Source organism: Biomphalaria glabrata, chromosome 7 (genome assembly GCF_947242115.1).
Source record: "Biomphalaria glabrata chromosome 7, xgBioGlab47.1, whole genome shotgun sequence".
Classification (NCBI taxonomy): Eukaryota; Metazoa; Mollusca; class Gastropoda; family Planorbidae; genus Biomphalaria; species Biomphalaria glabrata.
Window position 1 is genome coordinate 21,537,515 of NC_074717.1, and position 24,391 is coordinate 21,561,905.

The window sequence follows — 24,391 nt, forward strand, 5'->3', positions numbered from 1 at the left end:
GAAATATAAATCAGAGATTTGACGCTAGGTGGAGTATCTAGAGATAGATCTTAACACAGAAGACAATTCATTTGGATTTAGAAGAAGAAATAAAGATTCTGTTATGTTACATTTTTGTTTCTGATATAGAATAACAAACGAATATTCACATTTGACTAGAGTTACACCTTTAGTAAAATCACTAAATTTAGAAAGCCTTCAGGCCAGAAGACTTATAAAGTAAAGTAGCTATTATACATAAAACACTGTACCATAATCTTGAAATACAAAAACAAAATTTAATAAAATACTCAGAAAGACACAAAGATAAAGGCCACAGTGTCGCTCCATATGCTAAGACTAATTTGTACAAAAGCTCCTTCTTCCCTGGCGCTATTAGAGCATGGAATGTGTTGCCTGGGCTAGCCAGGAAAACCAGTGAATTGGCAAAACTTAGGTCATTGGTTAATATTCATGACTAAATGCATGACGCGTAGGACGTAATCATCTTCTTTTTTGAAGTAAAGTCTGTATCATGTAAGATAAGATCTGAACTTCAGACATAGTGTCGCAATAAGAATATACTTTAAAAAAGTAAAGTTCCATCTTCAGATCTTATGTGTCTGTGGACAAGGCCTGCACAAAGACCAACCGTCTTTACTTTTTCTTAACTAAAGTCAAGTTCCCAGGTACAGAAATTCAAATCCTAGTCTTCACCTATCGCTTCGGAACGTAAGAATTGAAATCACAATTTGAGTTTGTTCATCAGTAGTGGTCATTGTGTTGTTAAAACAATTAGATCGTATATCAAGACTCCAAAGTAACGTGTAGAGTCGACATGCTTCTATTTGTCCTAGTGACCAGACGAAGACACTAAAACGTAAGACAACGCTTGAGAAGGAAGAGAATAAAGGGAGGTTATCCACAGTCAGACGGAATTGTTAATGAAGTCTTGAAATTTAAAAGGAAACAAGATGGTCGGCGTTATTGCCCATGTATCCCATAATTCCCCTGGAGAGGAAGTAACATATTTGTTGACTGCGGGAACAAGCCTGTCATTAGCATTGTGTCGCCTCCGCGTTTATCTGCCGCTGGGATGGTCTGAAGCCAGGTTTTTATGTCTCCGCGGTTCTACACATCCGTTGAACTTTTTTTTTTTTTAAACTTTATCATTGATCAAGGAGGTGGGGGAGGGTTCACAGTCTGCAGTTGGTTGTTTTGTTTGTCGTCTGCTCCGAACGATCTTATGTTCACTTCAAACTTCAAGTTTTTATCTTCATTTAATAACCTCGGCGTTAATGTCGCCGCGCTAGAGTGGACAGGGAGGCGCTTAGAGTCACAGTGATCCATCTTTGCTAACACGGGAGTAGAGCAATCAACCGTTTGAGCTCTCAGGGACAGGAGTTAGAGGGAAAGGGGTCAGTTTGGCACGTCTTTTGGATCTCTTTGGACTGGATGGACATTCGAACCTCGCGGTCAACCCTAGGTCTCCCAAACTGACATTTATCTGGTCATTTATTCTCCACCGGCCGCTGAGAGTAAAGGAGTGAGCATTCGAAGGAAGAGGCTGTGTCCAAGAGTACAAGACTAGAGGTACTTATAAAAGTTCTCTGCCTCCGTACCCATCCCCCATAGCTCCCCTCCCCGGCCGACCATATCCCACAGTTTGGTAGGGGTCAGTTTGAGGAGGAAGGGGTTATGGAAGGCGGAGAAGACACCATAAAAACACGAGATCCACTGCTCCCGCTGAAAAGGGCCTCAACTCGAGGCATTCATTATGTCGACTTAATTAGAACGCGATGGGATCCAAGGGGGACAGAAAATGGGGAACAGAAAAAAAGAAAGAAGATTCAGGCAGATGATGAGTTCTAAAGTTGTTGGTTGTTTTTCGTTTTTGTTTTCTTAGATTAGATTTATTGAAACAGAAGGTCACTGAACTGAATGTGTTATTGTTGTCATCTAGAATAGCGACATAGGATTATGGAGACTACAGCGACAAGCAATTCTGTGACAGTTAATTAAGAGACTTGTGATTTCTTATTATTCTGACTACTAACTGTAAAGTAAAGTATCATTTGATTTGTATGTATCTCTCAAACTGGTCAAAGCTCTTGACCTCCTTCCACTCTTGACGTACTTCCACTCTTGACGTACTTCCACTCTTGACGTACTTCCACTCTTGACATACTTCCACTCTTGACGTACTTCCACTCTTGACATACTTCCACTCTTGACATACTTCCACTCTTGACATACTTCCACTCTTGACGTACTTCCACTCTTGACATACTTCCACTCTTGACATACTTCCACTCTTGACATACTTCCACTCTTGACGTACTTCCACTCTTGACGTACTTCCACTCTTGACATACTTCCACTCTTGACATACTTCCACTCTTGACATACTTCCACTCTTGACATACTTCCACTCTTGACATACTTCCACTCTTGACATACTTCCACTCTTGACGTACTTCCACTCTTGACATACTTCCACTCTTGACATACTTCCACTCTTGACATACTTCCACTCTTGACATACTTCCACTCTTGACATACTTCCACTCTTGACGTACTTCCACTCTTGACGTACTTCCACTCTTGACGTTTATCTTGCGAAACATTTTTTTTTTACTACAGCTCATAGCTGTTGACTGCGACATCGTACTTCTGTTGACTGCGACATCGTTCTTCTGTTGACTGCGACATCGTTCTTCTGTTGACTGCGACATCGTTCTTCTGTTGACTGCGACATCGTTCTTCTGTTGACTGCGACATCGTTCTTCTGTTGACTGCGACATCGTTCTTCTGTTGACTGCGACATCGTTCTTCTGTTGACTGCGACATCGTTGTTCTGTTGACTGTGACATCGTTCTTCTGTTGACTGCGACATCGTTGTTCTGTTGACTGCGACATCGTTGTTCTGTTGACTGCGACATCGTTGTTCTGTTGACTGCGACATCGTTCTTCTGTTGACTGTGACATCGTTGTTCTGTTGACTGCGACATCGTTGTTCTGTTGACTGCGACATCGTTGTTCTGTTGACTGCGACATCGTTGTTCTGTTGACTGCGACATCGTTCTTCTGTTGACTGCGACATCGTTCTTCTGTTGACTGTGACATCGTTCTTCTGTTGACTGCGAAAGAGAGAGTTCTTCTTTTGACTACGACATTGTTCAGATGACGACTGACATACAGCTGTTCTAAACACCTCCCCCCTCCACATTTTTTATTCTTCAGTTTATCCTTTTGTTCTATTCATCTCTCATTCTATAATTCATCCATCCTGTCCTACTCCATCCTATTGGGAGATAACCTACTCAGTTGTTTGCTGTTTGTCGGAGCCCTTACGTTATCATTGTCATCTTTCTTGTGCTTTGGCTCAAGATTGGGCGATGGATTTGGCTGCTAGGTGTGGAGCGCCTGATCTGGGTATCGTGATGGATTTGGCTGCTAGGTGTGGAGCGCCTGATCTGGGTATCGTGAGGGCAAATAAAGTCACCTAGAAACTCCCCGTTTTTTTTCGTCAATGAAATCCAGGGGGGGGGGCAAAAGTGAACCTCTCCCCTTCCTCCAACGTATCCACCTACTTAATCTCTGACACCCTCACCCTAACTACCCTCCCGCTATCTTTAGAAACCCCGTGCTGAAGTGTCGAACTCACTAATAAAGGCGGGCGCTGGCGGCACCCGGGGTAATTCTAGCCGAACGCATAGTGACACAGGCAGGTACCTAGAATATAAGAAAGGGGAACCGGGTCGGGGGTTGGAGGATACAGATGGGGGGAGGGTATGTCGATTGGAGAGAGGGACGAAGACACAACTTTGGAAGAAATCGTAAACATGTCAAAGTTGGGAACAAGAAAATTGTTTGATGTTTTTCTGAAACCCCTTCCTTTATCCACTCTCTCACCTATTTTCTATCATCGATTCTCTACCCCCCCCTCCCATTTTTTTTTTTAAATTTTATATCCAAGATTCTCAACCCTCCAATGTATTCCATTTTCAGCTATTAAACGGACAATCAAAGAATATTAACATTTTCACAAGTTCCTCTAAAAAATCTTTTATGTTAATAGGGTCTGAATGTTTAATTTCAAACAAACACCTTTTGTGTTAGGAGTATGTATACGGAGGGGGGGGTGGAGGTTGTTTAATGTTAAAGTCTGCACGATAGACAATTAATGCATGGCCCATACATAGGCCCAATGCTACCCTCCCACACCTTTTCCCTCACACTTTTAAAATGTCTTAACATTTCAACGTATTTAATGGGGAAAAAAACACATTTTAGATTCAATTAAAAACATTGAAAACCAAAACAATGAAAGATTATAGAGAGATTAATGATTTCATTAAATCTGCCAGGTCGCTAGGTGCAGTTTATCTGGGTTAATAACACCCAGAGCGGTCAAATTACTCCGTAAACTAAGTCTTCGGCTGTTTCTATACCTTTAAAAAAAAAGGTGAGATGGATGAGGTGTGGGTGGGGGGCGGGATAGTTAGGAGGCTTTCCACGCAGAGCTCTCTTTCACCTAGGTGGATACGCCCCTGGAACGCAAGAAAACATCTCCGTTGACTCCGTTTAGAAGCTGAAATCTATGCCGAGCTCCCCGACACCTTTCTCACTGCAATGTCAACGCTCCACAGTTCTCAGATTAACAGAGCGGTCTAAAGCTGTACACAGTCAGAGCTCCAGTGAAGGATTTGAACATTCTCCTATATACTAATGATGTCACTAACTCACTATGCACTTTTTTTTCTGAAATGCTACAATGTAATGTCGTAAGCAGGTAGCATTGAGTGGTCAACGGTTTGCGTTGCTTAAAAAAAGTATATTAAAAAAAATGGTGTAAAGTGCTAAATCATGCCAAAGATATGTCATGTCAACAGGGCGCGTGTTTGCCCAGATTTGACTACTTTCTGACCAAACGACCCACCTCATGACGTGTAGAATAGCTCAGACACAAACTCTATAGACACGTAGTGGAAGTCAGTCACCAAACAGATGATGATTTTTTTTAAATATCCCAAAGACCAATTTTTACAACTTTTTAAATTTCCCTATTACTAACGACCTTGACCTTGTTAATTTTCGACCACCTGTTACGGTCTAAGAGTCTTTAAAAACAAAGTCCATACCCAACTTTAATTTCACCCCTGGAATCTTGTTAGCGACAAAGTCTTGAAGGTTTCACGCATGAGCAATTTAATTACTGCAGGATTACTGCTGATCTCATTAGAGGCTACTAAATTATGTCCCTTGCCTTAGAACACAAGTTTTTAATAATACAATAATCCGGCAAATAAATTAATTCCTGTCTTCAATTATAATTGTACATAATGTACAAACTTGAGCGATATAGATACTTAATAAGCAGAAGTCTCGGAGGACAATCCTTTTCAAAGTATTAAAAAAAAACAGCTCTTGTTTAGAAAGTAAAAAATTGGATTGAGAACACTTTGGCCTGACATTCTTTAGTAGTTCTCCTTAGCGTGCACCTCACCTCTATGGCCGACTATGGGCATTCGAATACACAGAGTTGCGCTTCTTAAATACGCCTAATCCAATTGTGTTTGTTTTTATTACTTGGTTATTTCAAAAGGGTTTTGTGATATAGAATTACATTGCAGATAGAAGCTACATCGACATTGAAATAGACTTTTTAATTTCTAGACTGTAGTTTACCTGCACAATGGAAAACTAAATGGTGGTATAAACAAATTCAGATTAAAAAACACCCCTTCCCTTTCATTTCGCCTCAAAGTTCTTAAGCAGTTTTCAATAATAATTCTATAATTTACTTTCGATTCTAATAATTTGTTGGAATGACAAGATATCAACAAGTTGCCCCATGAGCGTCCTTCCACCTCAGAACGCCACTGTTTCTGAAATATTTTCTAGAGAAACCTCGATCCAGCCCTGATAAAAGTGCCTTCAAGTTGTTGTTTTTTTATATGGAGCTGTGCCGTAAAGAAATGTAATAATGTCAGACTACAGAACTTCTACTGATTTCCTTCCTAACTCTTCACACTTGACACAATTTAGATTTTGTTTTCTTCTAGAATTTAGAGCTAGATTTGCTTGACTTCCACTCTGTTGTAGGGACTAGGCTCAAAGACTTGCAACGTCACGATCCACCGCGCATGCTCCGACGACACAGCCAATCAGCAATGTCATGCTGTCAACAAGCACGTGATGTTTTCAAAGGTCTTTTGCATTTCATTTGTAACTCATTGGATAGTCTCCCCTCTGTTCTTCCAATTTGCCGTGCTGACATCTAGATCTCAGCCGGGGAAGGGTGAACTGTGGAGGCAAGAGAGACTTCACGTCACGTCTGCTTTTTCTTGCATTTTAAACATTTCGCCAACAACTACCAGAATTATGTATTAGTTTTTATTGGTTTACTTTCATTATGCGTCACAGCAAGTAATTATTGACACGAAAGTATTCATTAGAGTATATTGACGTATTTTAATGAACATTGGATGAGATTAAAACACCTAGAGCTCACGGGTGGGGGGTGGCTGCTGTGTGGTCAAGCACTTCTCTTCCGAATCTGGGAGTTACGGGATTTTAAACTGCGGGATTTGTTAGGACGCCCATGAGTGCACCCAACCCTAATGTTAGGACGCCCATGAGTGTCTCTGTCCTTCACTCCTATGTGTCTCTGTCCTTCACTCCTATGTGTCTCTGTCCTTCACTCCTATGTGTCTCTGTCCTTCACTCCTATGTGTCTCTGTCCTTCACTCCTATGTGTCTCTGTCCTTCACTCCTATGTGTCTCTGTCCTTCACTCCTATGTGTCTCTGTCCTTCACTCCTATGTGCCTCAGTCCTTCACTCCTATGTGTCTCTGTCCTTCCCCCCTATGTGTCTCTGTCCTTCACTCCTATGTGTCTCTGTCCTTCACTCCTATGTGTCTCTGTCCTTCACTCCTATGTGTCTCTGTCCTTCACTCCTATATGTCTCAGTCCTTCACTCCTATGTGTCTCAGTCCTTCACTCCTATGTGTCTCTGTCCTTCACTCCTATGTGTCTCTGTCCTTCGCTCCTATGTGTCTCTGTCCTTCACTCCTATGTGTCTCTGTCCTTCACTCCTATGTGTCTCAGTCCTTCACTCCTATGTGTCTCAGTCCTTCACTCCTATGTGTCTCTGTCCTTCACTCCTATGTGTCTCTGTCCTTCACTCCTATGTGTCTCTGTCCTTCACTCCTATGTGTCTCTGTCCTTCGCTCCTATGTGTCTCTGTCCTTCACTCCTATGTGCCTCAGTCCTTCACTCCTATGTGTCTCTGTCCTTCCCCCCTATGTGTCTATGTCCTTCACTCCTATGTGTCTCTGTCCTTCACTCCTATGTGTCTCTGTCCTTCACTGCTGTGTGTCGCTGTCCTTCACTTCTATGTGTCTCTCTCCTTCGCCCCTATGTGTCTCTGTCCTTCACTCCTATGTGTCTCTGTCCTTCACTCCTGTGTGTCTCTGTCCTTCACTCCTATGTGTCTCTGTCCTTCACTCCTATGTGTCTCTGTCCTTCACTCCTATGTGTCTCTGTCCTTCACTCCTATGTGTCTCTGTCCTTCACTCCTATGTGTCTCTGTCCTTCACTCCTATATGTCTCAGTCCTTCACTCCTATGTGTCTCTGTCCTTCACTCCTATGTGTCTCTGTCCTTCACTCCTATGTGTCTCTGTCCTTCGCTCCTATGTGTCTCTGTCCTTCACTCCTATGTGTCTCTGTCCTTCACTCCTATGTGTCTCAGTCCTTCACTCCTATGTGTCTCAGTCCTTCACTCCTATGTGTCTCTGTCCTTCACTCCTATGTGTCTCTGTCCTTCACTCCTATGTGTCTCTGTCCTTCACTCCTATGTGTCTCTGTCCTTCGCTCCTATATGTCTCTGTCCTTCACTCCTATGTGCCTCAGTCCTTCACTCCTATGTGTCTCTGTCCTTCCCCCCTATGTGTCTATGTCCTTCACTCCTATGTGTCTCTGTCCTTCACTCCTATGTGTCTCTGTCCTTCACTGCTGTGTGTCTCTGTCCTTCACTTCTATGTGTCTCTCTCCTTCGCCCCTATGTGTCTCTGTCCTTCACTCCTATGTGTCTCTGTCCTTCACTCCTGTGTGTCTCTGTCCTTCACTCCTATGTGTCTCTGTCCTTCACTCCTATGTGTCTCTGTCCTTCACTCCTATGTGTCTCTGTCCTTCCCTCCTATGTGTCTCTGTCCTTCACCCCTATGTGTCTCTACTTTGCACCACATGTTTTTCTGCCTTTACAACTTAGGAGTTAATTAAACTTGTGTTTGTTATTTTCTAAAAGATTCGACTGATTCACTTCGCACCTATTTGAATCAACACTAGCATGTAGTCCAACCTATCTTTGTTTTGATTGAAATATAGAAAGGAACTTTCAAAGTAACTCAGAGAAATGATTAAACAGAAAAAAAAATTTAATTATTCAAATGAGATCCTTTAAATCTCCCCACGTGACTTGATAGTGTTCATTTTAATAATAATGTCCCCCCCCCCCCAAAAAAAAAAAACCCACTCCGCACACACACATACATATACACACATACTCACACAAAATTATTGGCTACTTAAAGAAACAACCAAAGAAATATGTAGTAACGGACTGCTCCACCGGGAACCTGTAGTGGTGGACTGCTCCACCGGGAACCTGTAGTGGTGGACTGCTCCACCGGGAACCTGTAGTGGTGGACTGCTCCACCGGGAACCTGTAGTGGTGGATTGCTCCACCGGGAACATGTAGTGGCGAACTGTTTTTTTCGGCAACATACAGTGGCGGACTCTCCACAGATGAACATGCATTGCAATAATGCTCCACCTAAATTATGAATTGGTGGACTGCTCCACCAGAAAATGCAATGGCAAACTGCTTCACAGTTCATCAAGCAGTGGCGGCTCTTGTTGCATAAACTGAACAAAATCTCTCCGTAAAGCCTTCCAATCAAACACACTTGTCTGAAAATTGTATTAAAATCATGATGAGCCGATAGGACCGATAAGTTTAAAAAGATTAGATTTAACTTCAAACATATTCCTGGTCTTTAGCTTAAATTTGAAATAGTCAGTTTTGTAAACTTCTGTCTGTGAGTGTCTGTGTGCTCTTGTATGTCAATGTGTATCTGCGTGTGTGTGTGTGATGTACCTCAAGAGTTAATGATACAAAATGATAGAAAATACCAGAAGCTTAATGGACGCCATTTCTCCTCTCACACACACACCTGTCAACATGTAAATATGATAAGAACTCAATCTCATTGCAGATAAATGTGTTTATATGCTAACAAAGTTCTGATTCGTTCACTCACAAAGACCTAGATTGTCACCAAAATAAACGACAAAAAAAGAAATCTTGTGCTCATTAGGAATACATGAGACTTTTCTGTTTCAGCTGGGTCACACTGAACTTTTGAACAAAACAAAAAAGTTAAATGAACTGCAGACATTGAATTAACACATTTTGCAGAAAGAAAAAAAAAGTCACTGGGCGCTAAACACCCGACACTCGCCCTGTCTCTAAATGCACGCAAGGGGGCGCCCCCTGTCACGTGATGTGAACTTTGATCTGCGGCTCCTCTAGCGACAGCTCTAAATCAACGAGAGGGGCTGCATTTGGTTCCGAGCCCTTTCCGTGAGATCTCATTAAGGCCACAGGTTTCTGGTTTCGCTGGGCGAGTTCATTCGTAGGGAAGGTATGAGATGAAGAGGTACAAACTGAGAGGGGGGGGGGGAAGGAGGGTGTCATTTAGGTTAGGGGGAGGGCGGGCGCACGCTAGACACGTTCACACATGCAAAAATGAATAAATTTGTGGACAAACTAACAGAGAGAGAGAGAGAGAGAGAAAGAGAGTACATTTAGTGAGAGATAGTAAGAGAAAGAGAGAAATAGAGGACATCGAGTGAGAGAAAATAAGAGACAGAGAATTAGAGGACAGTGAGAGAGAGAAAGTAAGAGACAGAGATATCAAAAAGGCATATTGTGATATTTGTATCTTTCATCTTACACATGTATTAAGTTCATTTAAATGTATAAATAAATCTTAAGACAGCAATACGTCGGTAATGAGTTAATGGGCTAGCCGGTAATGAGTTAATGGGCTACCGCTAGTCTCACTGGTAACGTCTTTTTTCTTTTTAATGTTTTTTTTTTTTTGTAGCGCCTGCCCCCTGTAGGGAAAAATCGCTTTTGTCTAAGCACGCTCTGTCTGTCATGTTTATATACTCGTCATATACTCGTTTGTTAACTGGAAATCAAATTTAACATTTGCCTTCACCGTGTAGGAAATAAGTGTTCTTTTTAGTCATTTGATATTGTAGCCTTTGGTTACCAAGATAGAAGTATCGATCTATTCTAGTTCAACAAATGGTAAAACGAAGACGGGCGACTGAAAAGCTTTGACCTTGAAGTCTGATTGCGAACATTCGAGTTCGTTATCTTCTTCCCAGTGCTTGCAAGAAATACTGACCTACTTACAAGGTCAGCTTTAAAGCGATATCAATTAATTATACAATTATTTTTTTTTATTCATAAACATAGAAACCATTTAAGTACACACACAAAAACAGTCAGACATGATTAGAGGTAGTAGGAAGATCATATTTCACATGCATTTCTCATCTACAAAGTCTGTTGGCCCATTATAAGTTGAAATCACCGATGAGAATACTTTAAGCATCTGTGTGCGGTAATATGTTGGTACGACTTGCACACAGGGGTCACCTGTGAGTTTAAATAACTCAAACTCACTTTGTCATCTTGCTTTTTTATGTGACTAGGCAAGGTTAAACCATTCAACCGCTTTACACCCAATGGCAGTTTCAGAAGTATCGCGTGCATTTATGTCCCAGTGCTTCAAAGTTCGGTGAGGTGACCCAACTGTTTTAGTGATCAAGGTGGAAAGTGAGACCGACTCTGCCCACTACTGTACTATGTGGGTATCTTCGCGATATTTATGACCCTTCGCGCGTTTCATGGTGACCACTCTGACCACTACAGTCGAATAATTCACGGCGTCCACCAACCGCCACGGTCAATAAGGAGATTAGAAATGATCCGATTTGTTAGAGGGTGCCGTGATAGGCCCACGCCCCCCGAGTGTCCGCTTGTGTCCACGCTACGTGCAGAGCTTATCTGATGAGACTTATTGGCCAGTGTACCTTCACTTTTTTTTCTTTATCTAAACTTCCCTGGCTTGTAATTTCACACACTTACATCATACCACTCCCCTTTCCCCTCTTCCCAAGGACAAAGTGAATCCCTCTTGTGTCACTGGAAGGGATGGAAGAGTAGAGGAATGGGACGCCCGGCAGATGGGATTTACCTCCTATCTGATGTCACTTTAATTGCTTGTGCCATGTAAGCCCCGCGCTGCACGACGGGAGTGTTGTCATTGGATACCATAGATTATCTAGAACAGTGAATCTCAAACCTCTGTCAAACAAGAAGTCAGTTCCCGTGTAGTGCGTCGAACACGCCAAAGTGTGAGATCAAACGTCTTAATGTGACTGTATTAAAATAGGATTAATTAACTTACTAACTAGTCGCTTCCTAATTTCCAGAAAGATCTGGGATCACATGTCATTCGTTTTAGAATCACTGGTAAAACTATTACCCGTAAGAAGAATAGTAAACATGCCATTTCTTGGCGACATTTAACTATTCGATGATAGATTAGCAAAGCTTGGGTCTAGATAAGTTCTCTAGTCAACAGTTCACATGTAGAGAGATAATCTACAGATTAGGCGACAAAAAAAATTGGGTCGACTAACTCCTTCCATCTTTACACACTTACTGTTGACGGTCGAGGTTGACCAGTAGTAAGTCGTTTGGACAAATCTTGACCAAAACGAAATCTTTCTCTTCCCCCCCCCCCACACACGCACTAAAAGAAAATGTAGGTGCATAGGCGAGATGCTAACTCTGACACCAAAAATTGTTCACCAGAGAGGCGAATACAAAAATTGTGTGTTATTTACAGTAAAGGCGATCAAAGGAAAACATCAACGTCTTAGTATTGAACAGCATTGGTGCACGGACACTTAGGCAGTACCAGCATTGGTGCACAGACACTTAGGCAGCACCAGCATTGGTGCACAGACACTTAGGCAGCACCAGCATTGCTGCACAGACACTTAGGCAGTACCAGCATTGGTGCACGGACACTTAGGCAGCACCAGCATTGGTGCACAGACACTTAGGCAGCACCAGCATTGCTGCACAGACACTTAGGCAGTACCAGCATTGGTGCACGGACACTTAGGCAGCACCAGCATTGCTGCACAGACACTTAGGCAGTACCAGCATTGCTGCACGGACACTTAGGCAGTAACAGCATTGCTGCAAGGACACTTAGGCAGTACCAGCATTGCTGCAAGGACACTTAGGCAGTACCAGCATTGCTGCACGGATACTTAGGCAGTACTAGCATTGCTGCAAGGACACTTAGGCAGTACCAGCATTGCTGCACGGATACTTAGGCTATGTTAAATATTGCAATATAAAGGAGTTCTTTCTTCCCATAAATAGAATCTTTAGGGCTTGCAGAGTGATGGTGTTATTAAATGCTCCCAATTAAATAAACTGACGTTATGCTGGAATGCGTTCATGCTAAGTGCTAAACCTATGAATGATGCAGACTGTTACAAGTCTCTGATGTTGGTTGGATCTAGAAAGTTGAAATAAAAATCAAATGTCAATAGTAATGCAAAGCATAATTTAAAAAAAAACAAAAAAAAAAAAAAACTATTTAATATCAATAATATGTTGAGTGTGTTTGGTTTCAACGATGGCATGCTGGGATCGGGTCGGGTAAACTCTCCCTAGCTACCCAAGAAGTGATTATTTTAATATTTCAAAATTCTCTTCATCGCAAACATATTCTCACTAAGCAGGTGGAAGTTGGTTGTGGGTGTAAAAAATCTGTCCATCCCGCCCCTTATTTATTGCCGACATCATTTTTTTAAACACCCTTCGCGTCCTTCCAACGCCACTGGACGGTGGTCTGTTCCGGGAAAGGGGGGGGATACACAATCCGTTCTCACACGTTGTCTCATTAATATTATTCAGATTTCTCGCTTAAGCAGATCAGGAGTGTGTGAGTGTGTGAGTCGGAATGTGTGAGTGTGGGAGACAGAATGTGAGAGTGTGTGGGAGGAAGGTGTGGAGGCGTTACACTGTAACATGACAGGGGCGTGTCATTTCTACCCCGTTATCGTTAGATCTGTGTTGTTTACCGCTCCACACGATCCTGTCATCCGACCCTCTCAAGCAGAACCTGAACTTGGAATTTATTCCTTTTTCTTTGATTGAATGTTTTCACCGATTAGCCACAACAGCGAGGCTGATACTGTCGCTGAAATGTCAAGAAATTAGGTGCAACGTACCCAGAACATAAGGTACTATTTGAGTGAACAAACGCGACACAGATGACTATCTCGGATAAAAATATTTCTTACTAGTTTTAGGAAGGGTCCATTGTTCTTGCCTTAATAAGGACTGGTCTATAGTCTTCTTCGTCATAGTGAAATGTTACAAACATATTTCGCTTTATATCCACTTCATTGTTTTAGTATTGTAATTTTGTCTGCTAACTACAACTATCTATAGATTATAGACTCAGAATGTAGCACAGGTTAATTTTCTCACGTGCTTTTAAACAAACCTTTTATAAGCAAGGAACTTCTATATGCCACCATTAAAAATTTCTAATCGTATATTCTCTCGTCATTCGGTGGCGACAAACAAAGTTGTCTGTATTAACTGAAATGCACAGTGTTCGAAAATTGAATGTTTAAATCATTTCAAATTTACAAGTAAATTTCGCGTTTAATGGTTAGCCAGTCTCAAAGCTCAAGCCTATATATTAATTTATTAAAAAAATAATAAAGAACATTCAGTTTGGTAGAGAAATACAAGGACGGATAGCAAGAAAGAAAGAAAGAAAGAAAGATAGATAGATAGATAGATAGATAGATAGATAGATAGATAGGCACTAAAATATAATAAATTGACATGTATGGTATTGTTAGTTACACTAGGACCACGGTCGTATCTGACCTTGACTCCTGACCTTTCTATTAGAAAATAAATGTCAATGTTATTGCCGCGTCCTTTCCTAGTCATGGGGCGGGTATCTTGTTCCAGATTAATCGGTTATTTCAAACAGTTTTCGATGGTATCAAAAAGGGAAAAGGGGGGGGGGGGAGTGGAGCTGCGGACTTCCCTGGAAGCTTTGTGTCATCGGGGAACTCGGCGGGAACTCGTTGGTTGCAGACGTATAATTTGGGTCTTGTTATATTGCCGATCGACCACGAGCTTACTCTTTGGGAAGGGATGGGAGTAGGAAGAAATTCGAAGAGAGAGAAAGAAGAGAGGAATAGATAAATGACTTGTAGTCAACACTTTGCTAACAAAGCGCCTGGACTTAGATAGGTTTTGTTCCATGCTTTAGGAATCTATTGTAGAATTATTGGCAACTCCGGGACTTTTAATACGCAAGTAAATAAACTTGAAAATAGTGTCATCTTCTTGTTTAAAAAAAGGTTACGAAGACAGTTTGTGTGGAAACACAAACTCAAAAATCGGTCTCCGATGTGGTCCACCAAGGCAGGTTTTAATATTTTAAGAAAGAATATCAGAATGAAATTCTATCAAAGGCAAATGACAGAGAAGAATGGAGAAAGAAGGTTGACAGATCCCGTGTGATGCCCCAACGGTCCAGCAGACCAAGGGAAAGGTGAAAGTGAAGGAGAAGTTAAATGTGAACCTGGCCTAACTGATGTCTTATAATAATTATCTAATTGACCTAATTGTTCTGTAAAGGGTCAATCTCTTATTCAAAGACAAAAAAAATCTCTGTAAAACAATTCTCCCCTTCCTTTGGTTCTGTATTTAGATCTCTTTGCAATTTGAAACTCACGCGATAATATGAAAAAACAACTTATTAATTGTTTAAAATTATGTTCCATTTATATGCATACAAAATCAATTTTTTCTCTTTAAAAATAAAAGTAATTTTTTTGTTTAAATTTGGTTAGTATAACAGAACTTGCTTAACTTAGCAATACAAATGTAAAAAAAAATATTTTTGAAAAATAAAATCTAAAACCTTTTGCATAAATGTGTTAAAAATATGGTACATGTTTATTGCCCATACTAAGGAGCCTCCCGTGTTTGTTTCTATTAATAGCGACTAGTTGTAAAAGTGGTGCATTTATATGAAAAAACTGCTTGCGTAAGTGATTTAAAAAATTAGATTTTTCGATTTCAGAAAAGAAAAAAATAGCCCTTACATCAGGACTTTGTATGGTCAAAAATATCATGATGTCGGATTTTCACTGCTAAAAAGGGGAAAGTGAGAAAGAGAGTCAAAGAGACTGAAATAGAGAGAAGGAGATAGAAGAAAAAACAAGAAAAAAAAGTTTGTGAAAAAGAGTGAAAGATAGCTGTAAAAATGAAAAAGAGAGAGAGAGGGAGAAAGGAGGGTGGGTTAAAAAATTATCACTCGGAATGAATGAAAAAAAAAGTCAATTAGTAAGATGTTCCCAAATCTGTCTCTGTCTCTTTCCTTCGTCACGAACTTGTTTGCACGATACCTCCCCCCCCCCCACAAAAGCGCACACACACGCACACACATGCACACCCGCTGCATGTTCCCATAATTTGTTAAGATAAAAAAAACTAAACCTGTAAAACATAATTCTATTCACAGCGGCTCCTGGAGAATAGTATCTATTGGCTTTTAAGCTCTCTCTCTGTCAAGTTAAAATCTTAAAACATCAAGAGCGTTGTTGAAAATAAGAATTTACTATCGCATCCCTCGTGTGTTCGAACTCATGTGTAACAGTTAAACATTTGGTTAAACATTGGTTAAACAATTGCGTTGCTGAATAGTACTATGCAATAGGCTCACAGAATACTTGTGAACCCTAGCAGCGCTATCAATGCATTAAGTCCAGCCTGTTTGTTGGACAGGTTTCGAACGTTTCATTCAGATGAGTACATTCTAGCTCAAGACTCCCGCAGGTCGGCATAGGTGGGCAACCCGGGACCTTCGAGACGACAGTCCAGAGCCCAAACACGACCAGGCTGTCATCCAAAAATGAAATTATTGAAAATAAAACATAATATACAATTTGTTTACCCCGTGGTTCTTTCCCTTTTTATATAGCTTAATCTAAGTTCAGATCTAGGTTAGGGGGAAAAAGTCTGCGTAATGCGAAATGAATGGGTTTTTTTTTTTAGCGCGCTCCTGGACTTTTATGACCTATTTTTAGCTCTACCTACAATGGACGCGTATAATTACATGAGAATGTTCTATGACATGTTCTTTTTTAATCAACTTCCAACTAAACACAAGTGTGAACAAAATACATTTAATTAGTAATGAAATGGGTTAATTTATCTGATATGGTATGTGTTCTTTTGCAGACGGATGTTCCCTACAGTCAGAGTCTCTTTCACCGACCTTGACCCCAGCTCACGTTACTGCGTCCTGATGGATATCGTTGCTGTGGACAGCAAACGGTATCGATACGCCTATCACAGGTTAGTTAACGTCATTGTTTATTAAATAGTAATCGATACGTCTTTATCAACATAGGCACTGTACGCCAAAGCACTAAAAGTCCTTGATAAAACTTGCACAGCGAAATTCGAAATAAAGCTAAAGGGAGGAGGGGGGGGGGACAGAAAAATGCTAGTTGTTTTACCTTCTATATTAGCTGATTCATTCATTCCCCAATTCTTAGGTTCTTTATTATATTTGTACCAACAGACATCATCTTAAAATAACTCCCCAAAACGAACTAAATTATATCCTAATTTTAGGGTTACATAAAAAAAAATGAAAAGAAAACATAGATGGAAGAAGGAAACAAAAGTAATTAAAACAGAATATTTATTATTCCTAGAACCATCTTAAAACAAACTACATACCACTAGGCCCAGCCAACTTATGTATGTAATTAGTATGTATTTTATAGTTTACAAGATTTATTTTTTTTTTGACAATTAGGACAAAAAAAAAATAGCCACATTTGTGTTTATGTTGTCTGCCTGTTACGACCAAAACTATCAAATGCAGAGCTCAGTTGAAACTCTGATTTTAGCGATGTCATATTTCGCTTGGCACAGAACTAGATCTAGATGAAAAATAAAACAACCTCTTCCCAGAGCTCGCTTCTTATTTGTGTCATAGACACTTCTATTCACTTGCTATTTATGACGTAAAACAGTGCATCAGAGGGCGCCTCAATTCGTATTTTGTTTACTAAGTGATACCCAGTGTTCATAGAATTCGATGTTTTGTCCACACATATTAACTGACCTCAAAGATGATTTGGTTAATTTTTTTTTATGTTGTTCCAGATCCTCCTGGCTAGTGGCTGGCAAGGCTGACCCTCCTCTCCCCGCCCGACTTCACCTGCACCCGGACAGTCCATTTACTGGTGAGCACTTGATGAAGCAGACGGTCAGCTTTGAGAAAGTCAAGCTGACCAATAACATGCTGGACAAGAATGGACATGTAAGTATCCCTACACATCATGCACCCATTCCTTTAGGTGTATATGTATTGTTTACCACACAAATGAGAAAAGATCAATTTAAAAAGTTAAAACCTATGTTAATGCACTAATTGCCTCTTTTTTAAAGAAAAAACAAAGCGTGCACATACAATGACATTTCACATCCGGTCTATCTGCCAGATCATTTTGAATTCCATGCACAAGTACCAGCCTCGTGTTCATCTCATCCGGAAGCAGGAGCACACAAAGCTTCCCATCACCTCCTTGGATGACCATGACGTCACCACTTTCGTGTTTCCGGAAACTGTCTTCATCGCAGTGACCGCCTACCAGAACCAGCTGGTGAGTACTTCCTTTAGTAGGCGACTCTTACCATTCCCCCCCCCCCATTAATTTAAAGAAAAAAAATCCAAGTGAAATGGAAGACATCTAATATTGATGACTTCTGGCACCAATAATTAATATTGTTGTTCTTACATTTTAGTACTGGAAAAGGCAGGGAGCGAAAGGTCAAACGACGCTTGTGCTGAAGATTAATTGTCAGAGTTCGTATGTAAATCTAAAACTATACAAGTCATTGCAATCCTATATTTCTGCATATGAAAATTTTTTTTTTTCACTTTGGCTTAATTGAGGTAGAAATTGAAATGTAAAAGTTTGAAATGAATGGCGTGGCCTGTATAATGACTACAGGTCCTCTTACTTTCGTTTTATTGTCAGAGTGTTGACATTTTCTGTTGATTTGAGATTTTCATACGTGAAGGCGAATAAAACAACAACAACAACAACAACAACAACAACAACAACAACAACAACAACAACAACAACAACAACAACAACAACAACAACAACAACAACAACAACAACAACAACAACAACAACAACAACAACAACAACAACAACAACAACAACAACAACAACAACAACAACAACAACAACAACAACAACAACAACAACAACAACAACAACAACAACAACAACAACAACAACAACAACAACAACAACAACAACAACAACAACAACAACAACAACAACAACAACAACAACAACAACAACAACAACAACAACAACAACAACAACAACAACAACAACAACAACAACAACAACAACAACAACAACAACAACAACAACAACAACAACAACAACAACAACAACAACAACAACAACAACAACAACAACAACAACAACAACAACAACAACAACAACAACAACAACAACAACAACAACAACAACAACAACAACAACAACAACAACAACAACAACAACAACAACAACAACAACAACAACAACAACAACAACAACAACAACAACAACAACAACAACAACAACAACAACAACAACAACAACAACAACAACAACAACAACAACAACAACAACAACAACAACAACAACAACAACAACAACAACAACAACAACAACAACAACAACAACAACAACAACAACAACAACAACAACAACAACAACAACAACAACAACAACAACAACAACAACAACAACAACAACAACAACAACAACAACAACAACAACAACAACAACAACAACAACAACAACAACAACAACAACAACAACAACAACAACAACAACAACAACAACAACAACAACAACAACAACAACAACAACAACAACAACAACAACAACAACAACAACAACAACAACAACAACAACAACAACAACAACAACAACAACAACAACAACAACAACAACAACAACAACAACAACAACAACAACAACAACAACAACAACAACAACAACAACAACAACAACAACAACAACAACAACAACAACAACAACAACAACAACAACAACAACAACAACAACAACAACAACAACAACAACAACAACAACAACAACAACAACAACAACAACAACAACAACAACAACAACAACAACAACAACAACAACAACAACAACAACAACAACAACAACAACAACAACAACAACAACAACAACAACAACAACAACAACAACAACAACAACAACAACAACAACAACAACAACAACAACAACAACAACAACAACAACAACAACAACAACAACAACAACAACAACAACAACAACAACAACAACAACAACAACAACAACAACAACAACAACAACAACAACAACAACAACAACAACAACAACAACAACAAAACGGCAAGCTGTTTGGTGTATCCGGTGTAAAGAATTAGAAGTCTTGATTAGGAAGCATTTTAAGAAACCATTTCAAATGGTGTGTACTTTTTAGAACTATACAATCTTTTGTTTGTAGCATAAGTCTCAACTAAAAAACACAGACATGCATGTCTCAACTAAAAACAAATACACAGACATGCATGTCTCAACTTAAAAAACCCAGACATGTATGTCTCTGCCCCAAATGATTTGTCCGTGTTTAATTGTCTAGTCGTGACCAGGCCATTCATTCCAGCCCTGCTCATTCCCACGCCACGCCTTCTCTGCCAGGCCTGACATTACTCACACTTTACAATCGCGCTCACCTTTATATCAGCCCTTCTACATTAGCTGAGTCCATTTTGTTCCCTTTGTAGACCTCCCATCTCCCCCATTCTCTCTCCTTGCGGTATCTGACTAACAAGTCCGCGCGTTAACAGCAAAGGGACGCTATCAATAGGATGACATTTCCACAGCTAACAAATCCCCTTAGTTGTTTTTTTTAATATATATATTCGCCAACAAACAATGTTTTATTCACAGTATGAATTATCTACCACAGTAATAGTTATCTACCCTTGACTTTTCTCAAGATTTTATTTTATCTGTTTATGTTCTTATATTTGTTTGTTTATTTCCCCCCCCCCCCCCCCCCACTAGACTCACTGCTGGAAAGTATTTGGTAGCCTTACATTACAAAAAAAAAATCATTGTGTAATCCAATAATCCACGTGTGTCCTATGCAAATATTGTTGATTTATAGAGATGTTCATAAAATGAAGGTAAATCTATAAATAGCAATCTGTTTGATGTATGCAGTGTACAAAATACGAAAGTATTCCTAAACTAGACATTTTTTTGTTTCAAACCATATAGATTGCCTTTTTTTTGACAGCGTAAAATTAAATAAAAATAGAAAAACAAACAGTTGGTGCAATATATGAAAACAAATATTGTTTTAAACATTTCAAACATGTTAGTAACAAAGTGCATAATATAAAACCATAATTTTAGTATACTTATAGAATCATTTAGAATGATATTGAAATATGTCTTCTTGCTGTGGGAGGTGCCAATTATGGGTGTGTGGGCACGCCACTGACTTGAGCATATCTAAATTGGAGCAATAAAATAGGTTTGAAAAAAAATAAAACTCATCCTGGCGAGTGCAAAGGTCTGGACTGAAAATGAATGTGACGTTTCAGGATAACTTGCAGCTCGTGAAATGTTATATCGCTTCAGAGAACCTTTCAGAACGTCCTTATCAACACCTCCCCCCCCCCCATCTATCTCACTCTCTAGCCTTCTGTAGATCTTATGTAAAGACTGAAATACACACAACGTAGATAGGCGTGCCCCATCCCCCAACACACACACACACATTTGATCACGTCCATAGATTCAAAATAACTTTTCAAACACCTATATCGACCTCTATTTTGTTTTCGAGAGGCGGACAAGAGTTCACATATGAACATGTTGTTACTCTAAGTGTAGCCTCTTTTAATAATAACATTTGCAAACGCTTATTTGTATAGTCACCAGCGCCATCAGTAAACACTTGGCATTTTTTGTTTTCTCCCGGTCCCTGATCTCCTGGGTTACAAAACTGTTCTAGTCTAGCGCTCATACCTCACACCTACGTGGGATAATATCCCTGTATCAAATTCATCTCTCACCTCCGACATTTTTAACACATCATCAGCAGCATCATAATCAGTTTGTGGTCCTACAGTCGACTCTAGTGACCGCCCGCACCCCACCTCTTTGACATAAACGTCCACCATGAGGAGACAACCTGGGAAGTGGAAAGGGAGTTATCGTTTTTTTTGTTTTTTACACAAAGTATTTTTACACCCCCCGTACCCCCCCCCTTTTTTTCCCCACTTACTTCGCCCATAACAACGACAAATAACCACAACACCTCTAGATGCAGGTTTCAAACTACAACTCTGCGCTGTGTCCAGGAGCACCTCAGCCCATCACATGGGTTAAAACCCTCCTCTCTCCATATCTTCTTGACTTTTATGAGTTTAAACTCAGGCTGCAGTTAAAACTCCACTTTTGCAAGTGTCCAATGCCCGCCTGACCCCCCCCCCCTCCACCACGACACTTAAAACTCCATAAAAAAACAACCCACCCCGTATCTATCAGTATTTCAGCACGGTCTAGCAGACGATTGTTACCACGTCAACTGCGTGAAATGACGTCATTAAAAAGCAAAATGTGGACTGGGTGGACACCTCGCATCAGACAACTAGCTCACCCAACTACAAAAGTCAATGAAATGGTTTCGCGCTAACATCCAGGGTTCTTCATTCCACACTCTGTCATTCATTACTCTAACAAAAGAACCAAAACCAGTGAATGTAAAGTTGATGAACATGAGCCATTCTTTAGCCTCAGGCTTCAGTGAGTCTCCAATTTGACGAATTCACAGAAATTCCTGATGGATTTATAACTCATCTTGAAATATATGAAACCACGGTTCAAATAATTGTGTACACAAGTTCGTTTTACCTCTTAGGTCCTAACTAGGAATCGGTTTTGATAGATTCACAAACATAGGGATTGTTTGATAATTTCCAAAAGAAACCTGGGACTAGTCTTATAAGTGGTGGCGGGGGAGGAGTGGAAATGTGATACTAGGATTACCTGGCGAAAAAAAATAATTTTGGGGGTGGGTGGGAGCTAAATAATGAGGTTGTTCCATTTGAGGATGCACACACACACACACACACTCGTTTTTAGGCCAAAGAAATATTCAACGTAGCGAAGTACACATCACCAGGGGTACTAGAACTCATGGGCCAAAGTGTGTGTAGGGTGGCGTTATAACGTTCAATTTTAAGATCCATAAAAAAAGGTCTCTGTAAGCTCTATAGCCTTAAGTATTAGTTTGTGTCTAGTTTTGTTTGATGTCACATTTCAGATTAGTTTGTGTCTAGTTTTGTTTGATGTGACATTTCAGATCACTAAGTTAAAAATAGACAGCAACCCGTTCGCTAAAGGATTCAGAGACTCCAGCCGCCTGACAGAATTTGATCGGTAAGTTTGTTTCTCTAATTATTTTATTTTTTGCTGATCTCGGCTGATACTATTGAACACGAGCAGACGTTATGTTCTCAGTCATGTTATAGCGCACCTAAGGTATATTAGAAAGTACATATGTATCTTCCCTAGTTGGTGGGCCTGTAAATAAATAGTAGGACAGACAGCTAGATGAATGTATAATGGCCAAAACGAGCTCATCGCAGTGATATTGTCACAACTTGGTTCATCATTCAACTTGTTTGATACATTTATAACTCATCCTGAAATATCTGAAACCACCGTACATATAATTGTGTACATAAGTTCGTCTTAACTCTTAGATCCTCCCTAAGAATAGGTTGATATGAGGTTCAAGTTAATTTTTAACGTTGCTATGAGGTCAAGTAGGCAACAGTCTTCGTCAGGGAGGCACCAGTCTTCGTCACGGAGGCAACAGTCTTCGTCACGGAGGCAACAGTCTTCGTCTCTCCTGATAGCATAGGTCCAAATTTCAAATGTTGGATTAGAGAATCATCTCCCTTTGAGACAGGTCAATAAAATACTAAACTACGTTACTGAGAATCTACAATAAGAATCTTGTTTCTTAATATTTCCACCATTGGCTGGGTATTTTGAAACGAAAACAGCTTCCACTAACCTACAACTTCAACGTCCTTTATACTGCCCATATCATACAGTTCATGTTTAGTGCTCTCATTGTTGGTGTCATGACAAAGTCACAGACAACTGGTTCAACAAATACTCAATCTCCACAATGGGTTCACAGACAAACGAATCACAGACTAACGAATCACAGACAAATGATTCACAGACAAACGAATCACAGACAAATGATTCACAGACAAACGAATCACAGACAAATGATTCACAGACAAATGATTCACAGACAAATGATTCACCTCCTCCACAAAAATGGTTCCCTCGGCAATGGGCTCATTGACATTTGTTTTACGTTATCTGTGGAGCATTTGTTTGGAACCTTCTTTGTTCAATGGCTCTGTCTTGTTCTGTCTGGACTGCACACGTGACAGGAAGATTAGCTTGCAGAAATCTCAAACCTAAGTGACTGTCACAGTCTCAACAGATCTACATCCCGAGGTAATACAATACCAGACTTGATGTGCAGACAGCGTAGATCTTCTTCAATCAGTTGCTTCCATGTCTAAACAGACAGCGTAGATCTTCTTCTTCAATCAGTTGCTTCCATGTCTAAACAGACAGCGTAGATCTTCTTCTTCAATCAGTTGCTTCCATGTCTAAACAGACAGCGTAGATCTTCTTCAATCAGTTGCTTCCATGTCTAAACAGACAGCGTAGATCTTCTTCAATCAGTTGCTTCCATGTCTAAACAGACAGCGTAGATCTTCTTCAATCAGTTGCTTCCATGTCTAAACAGACAGCGTAGATCTTCTTCAATCAGTTGCTTCCATGTCTAAACAGACAGCGTAGATCTTCTTCTTCAATCAGTTGCTTCCATGTCTAAACAGACAGCGTAGATCTTCTTCAACCAGTTGCTTCCATGTCTAAACAGACAGCGTAGATCTTCTTCAATCAGTTGCTTCCATGTCTAAACAGACAGCGTAGATCTTCTTCTTCAATCAGTTGCTTCCATGTCTAAACAGACAGCGTAGATCTTCTTCTTCAATCAGTTGCTTCCAT

General features: G+C 40.1%; 1 protein-coding gene across 1 annotated transcript in view; it reads left to right on the forward strand.

Annotated features, from left to right (window-relative positions):
• Nucleotides 1-24,391, forward strand: part of LOC106070137 (T-box transcription factor TBX20-like) — an 85,208-nt gene that overhangs the window by 45,966 nt on the left and 14,851 nt on the right. Inside the window, exons 4-7 of the mRNA XM_056035371.1 lie at nt 16,428-16,544; nt 17,367-17,523; nt 17,705-17,866; nt 22,650-22,726. Of these exons, the coding sequence (XP_055891346.1) occupies nt 16,428-16,544; nt 17,367-17,523; nt 17,705-17,866; nt 22,650-22,726 (513 nt within the window). The remainder of the gene's footprint in view (nt 1-16,427; nt 16,545-17,366; nt 17,524-17,704; nt 17,867-22,649; nt 22,727-24,391) is intronic.